The 8928-nt window shown below is 38.6% G+C and overlaps 1 protein-coding gene across 1 annotated transcript; it reads right to left on the reverse strand.

Moving 5' to 3' along the window:
- Positions 1-256: 256 nt before the first annotated feature.
- LOC149816171 (putative BOI-related E3 ubiquitin-protein ligase 3) lies at positions 257-2509 on the reverse strand. Its single transcript, XM_089987213.1, has 4 exons — positions 2400-2509; positions 2184-2287; positions 1780-2078; positions 257-841 (listed from the first exon to the last, which is right to left on the reverse strand). The coding sequence occupies exons 1-4, from the start codon at positions 2441-2443 to the stop codon at positions 311-313; spliced, it is 978 nt and encodes a 325-aa protein (XP_089843339.1). The 5' UTR covers positions 2444-2509; the 3' UTR covers positions 257-310.
- Between the last annotated feature and the right edge of the window lie 6419 nt (positions 2510-8928).

Genomic DNA, 8928 nt, shown 5'->3' on the forward strand with positions numbered 1-8928 from the left:
AATATAGAGAAGAATACCAACACAAATAAACCATTTAGCATGGCTGGAGAGACATTGGTCACCTTTTACTTGTAAAAAACCCTTTCTGTGTTGCTAACACAATCATTTAATGCAATACATCAACTTTAACTATTTTGGAAGCATGTTAATGAAAACCCCATTATCAAGGGATATGCAAATTGCCAAAGTATGGACAAAAAAAAGAAAAATGACAGAGCCCCATCAAACAAGTAAGCAGCAAACATGATGCAGACACTAGGACAAGGTTGATGGGTATAGGATATTCAATTATCTATAACACATAATTCAATCACATATAGACCTCCATGCCAACAAATTTAGAAGATTGGCATAAAGGGCAGAAACTTAACTTACTCTCACAATCTTTGCAAAGGCAAAAATGCCTGCATGGCAACAAAAGCATACAGACCTTATTAACTCTGCAAACCTTACAACTCATCTGCTCTTTCAAATCCTTATTCTCCTTGCAGATCATGAGGTACATGTCATCAGCCCCACCATCACAATGAGAAGCAGCATCATTGACCTCACTATCACCACAACCTTCCTTGGTCTCCCTGCTTTGTGCATGTACCTGCTGTATGTTATACTTGAGATTTGTGATCATTGACTCGTTGCACTTTGCACGATACTGCCAGGTGGAAGCTTCCATGCTCAACTGTTTCATCCTCTCTTCAAGATCAGCAGTCTTGAGGTTTATCTCATCCACCTCAGCTTCCTTCTTGCGAAGCTTCCTAAGCATTTGTTCCTCAATTGATGACAGCATTGTCAGATTTTGAGCTTGGACCTTTTCCAAAATGGCATGCCTCAATCGATCGCTCTGATCACCATTTAATAATTTCAGACAAGTTGAAGAAACCACGCTTCATAAAAATTGCTTGTGAACATTAAATTCAGTTTTTCCTACAATAAGCAATGAAAACTCCACCACACACATTTTCTCTCTTCACCAAAATAAACAAACAGAAGGAAATTGTTTTTCATTCTAGCCCTAAAACTATTGGCCTAAGCCCTAAACTTGTCATGTAAGTGGAAACAAAGATGAAAACTTTGCACCCATGGCTGTTTCCATCAGTCCGTGTTGATCTTTGTACATCGGCACCACAAACAATCATGGAACTGAGACTGGAAACTGTTATTAGCAAGATGTTTAAATTATCAACACAGTAAACCTGAAGCAATCAGAACTAATAGAAATGCAGAATAAATGAGTAAAATTTGCTTGATTTGGTTGCCCTCTTTAGCTGCTGGCTAGCAGAACCAGCAATGACAATGCAACCACATCCACCAATATCAATCAACACAAAATTCCAACCAAAAAAGAGAAAAAAAAAAACCACCAAAGGGACACTGTTCTCCAACAGTTAGACCCAAGAACAAATCACAACAAAAAGAGAAGAAACTAAAAAAAAAATCATGTACATAAGTGCTTGCATAACTTGCTCAAAAAACTCACTCCGAGCAACTCGAACCCGGAAGAAAAGCACCAGAACAACAAAGAATTCTGCCCCATCAACAATTCAGCACAGCTCATAATTCAATTGTTTTGATGGCCCCAAATTGGCAATATTTCCATCAAACTCGAACCCGGAAGAAAAAAAAGACAAATGAATACACCAGCAATTGATTGAGTAACAAATCAAAAAGATGTCAAGCAGCTGCACCAACCAAACATAAGTTTCAATGAATCCAATCCTGAAGGCAATCAACACAAACAGAACGAAGATGAGGGAGAAAAAAAAAACAGAAAAGAGGTACCTGTATTTTCAGAAACCGCTCGATCTCCACCACCTGCCGTCGTAACTCCACGCTTATCTCGTCGTCGAAGAAGCCGAACGCCATCGGCGGAGAATCCCCCGACGACGCCAGCTTCCTGTCGTCGAGCGAGAGGCCCAGTCCGGTGGAGACGGACCCCTGGCGCTGAAGGAAGTCGATGGACGAGATCTGCGAGTTCTCGAACGGCTCCTGCTCCTTCGACCCCATCCTCCACCGCTGCTGCTGGTCCGCTCCTTCCGAGCCAGGACGAACCTGACCGGTCGACGGCCCGATGAAATGATCTGCAGAAAAATCAACAATAAAAGAAACCAACAACAACAGAAATTTATTTCCTTTGTTTCTCCTGAAAAACGAAAAACTCAGAAACAATAGAGAAAGAGAGTTACAGGAAGGGATGTATTGGGGGTGAGGGTGATCTGCGAAGGAGGCGGGTCCGATAAAGGTGATCGGAGTCGGAATCTGATTCTGTGTATCACCCACCAACAAATTCCTGCGTTTATGGATAGAAGGAAAGGATGGATTAGGCAACAACAAATCAATAGACCACCAAAGGATGAATTTGGGGAGTCAGGGATTCCTCCTTTTGCCGTTCCTACGCGTACCTGAATGGCTTGGATTGCTGGTAGGGCTGTTGCGGGACTGCCATGATTTGGTGGTTGCACAGATGCCGTAGACGGTAACACGGGAAGGAGAGAGAAGTAGTCGGGTTGAAGACGACGGGTTTTGCTCATTCCTCAACCCTCAAAAGGAATCCATCTCGTTGGGTGCTTAGGATCAATCTCACCAGGACACGAAATAAGACACAGGACACACTTTAATTTTAAAGTTTTTCAGCATATAATAAGACACGACACGATATTGAATTCGGAGCATCTATGTGACGTAAACTTAAAAATTGAAAATATGTGGGATTCTCTCTCACGTGATGGAATGGAAGTCGGCCCAGAGATCCATGGAACATTAGCAAAGTGGGTCAGGCTCACTTGGCTCAGGGGATCAGTAAGTGGGTCCAGAATCTACTAGGGTTGAATTGGGCCAAAAGAATGAAGACTTACAGTAGGTTCGGTATCTCCTTGCCTTGCGTGACCCACCACTGAAAGCTACGGGGTACCAGCGGAATTTGATCTGGCATCTTCAACTCAATGCCTTCAAAACCACCCCGCTGGCCACGCAAGCGAACCCGCTAAGAACTTACATCACACCTATCTAGCAAATATCGACGATGTTTTTGCGATTCTATCCCGATAAATTAATAAAAACATAAAAAATCTTGTTAAAATCAGATAAAAACACACGAACAGGATCCGTTACCCACAGGGAACTCCGTTCCGACTGCATGTCCAGTCTCAGTGAGTGTGACTGGACTCATCCAAGCGGGTCCAGGTATAAGCCTGGCTCATCAGACCTAAACTAAGAGTAGGTTGGATCCATTTCCAGGTCCGAATTGCCATGGCTAGACCTGGGTTTGGGACCAATTGGATATTAGTTCCAACACTTAGTCCATTCGTGATCAGATCCTACTTTTACAGGTAAGTTTGGTTCGCTGGGCCACATGTGATTCCAAATCGAATTTGATTTGGAGTCATATGAGGCTCCTTGTGATTCTGATTCTGATTCTGATTCTCATTTAAATGGGAAAGCAACTCTCATTTGTAAAGGCAAATGAGAGTTCTTTTCAATACTCATTTTCCGATGTTTGTTTAGCCAATGCCAATGAGATTTCAGAATCACAAGTTACACCTTTTAATGTTTGTGTGACTTTTGATTCTTCAACCAAGAATCATAGATAGATGAGGAAGTCCAAGAATCAGAGCGCAAAGCAAACGTTAATATATAGTGATACTTTGAAAATAACATGATATTATCATTTAAATGAATATATAATGCCTTTATTGTGATATTCACGTCTTTATATGCAAATTCTTGTAAAAGTTTTCATTTTAATTTCCTACATATTTTGGATTTTTTATGCCAAATTTATCTTTTTTTAAATTTATTTATTCTTGATGAGATATTTTCGACAAATATCAAATGAAAACTTTAGTAAAAACCTCACAAAAAATTAGCGACAGAATAATTGTTGTTTGTCACAACAATATGTACAACTTTCACAGGCAGTGCAGATGCTTTTTAATCCAGAATTCCTTGTTACAGAGTCATGTTCCTATTGAAAAACTATTTTTGGTTTTTTTTTTTTTTTGCAAATTGGTCCCTGAACTTATAGCCCATTTGCAAGATAGTCCTTTGCCTTATGCCATTTTACAAATCATTCCTGACCTTTCCCACCGTTATTACAAACGGGTTCTTTCTTATGTCAACAACTGTTAGTTTGACTATAGTAAAAAGCTGACCATGGTTAACTGGTCACCAAAATGGCCTTATTAATTTTTTGCAAATTAGTTTCTACCTTATTGGCATTTTGCAAATTGACCTTTTTCGTAAGGGCAAACTCATCAACTTGCCTGCCCTTTAACAGTTACCATCAAGAAAGATAACCTTAAGGACTCATTTGCAAGGATTAATGAAAAGACAGGGACCTATTTGTAATATAGCATAAGGCAGGGTCTATTTTGCAAATGGGCTATAAGACAGGGATCAATTTGCAAACAAGACCCCTAAATTTTTTAAATTTTTTTTTATTAAAATTGGTATGCAATCGTGCTTGAAAAATAAGTTTTCTTGCTATACGTCCAAAAACAAATTTATTGTGTTTTGAAATCGCCACTTGTTCGGGTCATTCATCTTCGTTTCATGGTGACATTAGCACCTTCAGTGGGCCCTACCGTTTGCACAGTAAATAGAAGTGATGAAGGTTACGGACGGTGGTGATTTCAAAACACACAACATTTGTATTTTGACAAAAATCACCTGATCCTCTGAAACTATGGATGTGCATCGAGCCCGGCCTGCCAACCCGAAACCCAGTAGAGACTACGTAGAGAGGCCAAACTCAATTGAGCAGGGGTACAATGATTGCTTAAATGCCTGACTATGTGACACAGGCCAATCACAGGGGGGCTTGCAATCTGTTGTGGTGGGGCCCATGGATGCCAACATGTGATTGGCCTGGGTCACAAGCAATCCCTAGATATCTCTCAAACTCAATGGCTGACCCCACTGAAAGTTTGGGAAAGGGTGTTGTGTGTTCTCCCCCGAAAACAAATTCCCGTGCTCTAGTGTGTACGGAGGAATATCTTGAGACCAATGATAATTCATGTCAATGTTACCCACGATGACTTTATAATAAAATAACATATAAAAAAGATAGATATAAGTTTGACGAAAATGTCCTCCAATAGCTATTTACGAAAATACACATAGCGAAACGAACCTGAAGTGCTCTCTCTTTCTTTTTCGTTTGAACTTTCTGTCGTCATCTTCTTCTTCTTTCTTTTTCGTGAAACTCTTTCTCTCTCTCTCTCTCTCTCTCTCTCTCTCTATATATATATATATATATATATATATATAGAGAGAGAGAGAGAGAGAAGAAATTAAGGGAGGCAAAGAGTCGGGGATCCGATAACGATCGTCGTCCTCTTCCTACTAGTAGTGGCCGGAATGTTGCCCTCGTCCAGCGGGCAACCGACTGCGGCTGCCCCTCCGCCACCTTCGAGAGACACCTACAACAGAATCTTTCTCCAGTACGACTTTCAGGTAAGCGAACTAACACGTCTACACCTACGTCGACAATACTTCTGATCAAGGTTATGCCTTTTAGGCCACCCTGACACTGCTCAACACGAGCGTTTGCACCTTCAAGTCCTGGCGGGCATTCGTCGGGTTCTGGCATCGCGAGGTCCTCATCTCGACCTCTGACATCATGCTCTCCGACAGGACCCACTTCCCCGCCAACGTCGGGAATGAGGCGTTCCTCTCTGGCTTCCCCGTCACGGACCTCAAGACTGCCATCGGGGCGGCTGGTGACTACAGCCTCATCACGACAAAGATCGTGCTCAAGGTGGCGGAGTTCGGCATCGCGATTTATGATTTACACACAGTAGCGATTTACGAAAATCGCGTAGTAAAAAAAAAATGCCAAATCACTATCGAGTAGCGATTTACAAAAATCGCATAGCGAAAAAAAATAGCAAATCACTAAATCGAGTTGCGCTTTACGAAAATTATGTAGCAAAAAAAATGGCAAATTGCTACGCGATTTTCGTAAATCGCTATATCGATTAGCGATTTACGAAAATTGTGTAGCGAAAAAAAAATGACAAATCGCTAAATCGAGTAGCGATTTACGAAAATCGCATAGCAAAAAAACAGAAAATTGCTAAATCGAGTAACAATTTATGAAGATTGCGTAGAAAAAAAATAGAAAATTGTTAAATTGAGTAGCGATTTATGAAAATCGTGTAGCAAAAAAAAACTGCAAATCATTATACGATGTTCGTAAATCGCTAAATCGCGTTGTGAAAAAAAAGGCCAATCGCAACGTGATTTTCGTAAATCGTGTAGCAAAAAAAAAATTGTCCTTTTCTAGAATCGTCGTTTCATGACACCAATGATGGAAAAGGGTGTTACGAAAATCGTGAGCAAGAAATAACTGAAAGAAACAATAAACAAAAAGGATCAAACAAAACACATCAACACATAGATTTATGTGGAAAAACCTCCCCTCAAATCCGAGAGGGAGTAAAAAATCATGGCCACCCAGAGGAAAAACTTTATTGCTCTTTTTCGACAGTTACAAGAGGGAAAAAAAAGAAAGAATTTATACAAGGCCCAGAGGAAAAACCATGGCCGCCCCGGGACCCGCACCTGGGGGAGCCTCCGAACCTCCTCTCTTGTAAGGGAAAAAAACTTTGAATCTGGCTCCACAATTCATCAAGTTGAACCATGCTACAGTCACTGTGCAGGTCAGTCGGTGCTTGATGAAGCAGTGTAGGATCATCTGCTGGATGTGCACAGAGACAGAAAGAGAAGGGAGAGAGAGAGGGTTTATGTTCATGACCTTCTTCAGGGGGGATTTCTTTCTCGGATAATCCTTTAGTGCAGAGACTGAGTCTTAAACAACCATCTTCGGGGTACTTAAGTCTTTCCAACCGCTCCTTTTCTAGAATCATCATTTTATGGCACCAATGGCGGAAAGGGTACTTAAGTCTTTGCAACTGCACCAGACTCTGATGCTAACTAATGCTGACAAACATGGGGATACAAGCCGCATGTGCTTACATATGTGGCGCTCATTCAGACTCGTGAACACGCACCTGCCTGTCCGGGGGGTGCACATATAACCTGCTTCAGAAAGTTTGATACCAATGTTGTCAGTACCAATATCGGCCCTGTATCGTTTGGCTAACGATTCAGGTGAATTGGATGATATCGATACTCAAGTGAATCATTTTGAATCTGCCAATTAGAATATGACACATGTTAAAGTCATTAAAATATTATTAAAATTAATTTTAAGTATTTTTTATATTTATTAAAAATAGTCAATTAGGGATGAAGCATATCGATTTATTGCTGATATGATATCTATAGGCCAATACACACCGATACTGACAATGTAAGATCATAAATTTTGTGAATTTTTAATCAATATAAAAAGGATTTTTATATGACAAATTCAACTTATATTATATGACAATTTTAGTCAATTACAGTGGAGTAGTAATTGCTTGGATAATTAGAATTAATTAACATTTAATTGTTAAATTTTAAGCATTAATTAATTATTATAATTAATTAGTGTTTAATTCCTAATTAACTAGCATTTAAATAAAATTATTCTTAATTAACATTAAGTGAATTTTTACACTTGATTTATAAGTTAAATTTAGAATTCAATGTAATGTGTAATTTTTATAAGCACTTAAAAGTAAAATAAATTGTTTTTTTCTTTTTTGCCAAGTTGGGTTGGATTTGACCCAATCAAATTTGGATCTAAACTCGGATCCATATGTGGGGCCCACATGGAAATCAACTTTTGTGGGAGGAGATAGTAAAACAATAATAAATAATAATAAAATATTGAAAAATAGAGTTCCTTTTTGAAATCCCAAAGAAACTTGCTTCTTCCTAAGACTTGTCCATAAATGAACTACATAAAACCTTGTGTTGAAAAGGTGTCGTTTCATTTTTGGTGAAAGAGATAAAGTCGCTTTGGATTTTAGAAAAGTAGATGGGTTTGCCTCATCTCCACTCTCCATCTCCCTACACCCACTCCCTACCATTCATCCGGTCGCACCCTTAATCCCCTCTATGAAAGATGATTTTAGCACTACAAAATTTAGTACTATTAACTACGAACCGCTGGACATAGTAAATAAAATTTAACTACAACCAACAAGCATAGTGGATAGTACCATGTCTAATACCATTAACTACGGTTGATAGTCGTAGTTAATAGTAACATTGACCAAGTAATGGCAGTCTATTAACTACATCTGGTCGTAGTTAATGCTAACTATTAAGTACAGTCAGGGGCCATAGTTAATGACATTAGTCACTAATGACTATTAACTACGGCCCATGGTCTCTCCTAGAACTGCTACTTCACATACAGAAAAAATATCCTGTGAAACCAGAATGCATGAAAGATTTACTTTCATGGGCTTGAAATTAATTCAAACTTATACAATAAAAAAAAGTACACTAACAAATAAAAGATATAGAAATTTTTGCATTTAGCAGCAGATTAACCATGCATGCAACTGAATGTTCAAGTTAACCAACAGATAACAAGATATATGTATTTTAACAAGACCTTCAGCCAAAAAAAAAATACATAGAGTATACATGAAACAGAGTTGAAAAATCTTTAAACTCCACGAAGCCGAAACACTAAAGCAATTAACATAAAATAAATTAAAGGTTCAAAAACATAAGAATATATATATACATATATATAATCTTAAGTAACAAAAATTCAGTTCAAAAATGTTTTCTTTGCCAGATTATATTCCATAAAACTTGATGTTTTGAAAATTGATTTTCATGCTTGATAATACAAAAGAAAAAACTTGGAATTGTGTGAAATGTGAACATTTTGAGAGTTTATGTATATATTATTTTTGTTTGTAACATGAATGTCATTCTTGAATTACATGTTTTGACTTGGATTTTCTTCTTGTTGATTTGTAACTGAGTCTCGTAAAGGAAAACCATGTTCGAGGTTAGAAA

Source organism: Nuphar pumila, chromosome 14 (genome assembly GCF_984573655.1).
Source record: "Nuphar pumila chromosome 14, dmNupPumi1.hap1.1, whole genome shotgun sequence".
In the NCBI taxonomy this organism is placed as follows: domain Eukaryota; kingdom Viridiplantae; phylum Streptophyta; class Magnoliopsida; order Nymphaeales; family Nymphaeaceae; genus Nuphar; species Nuphar pumila.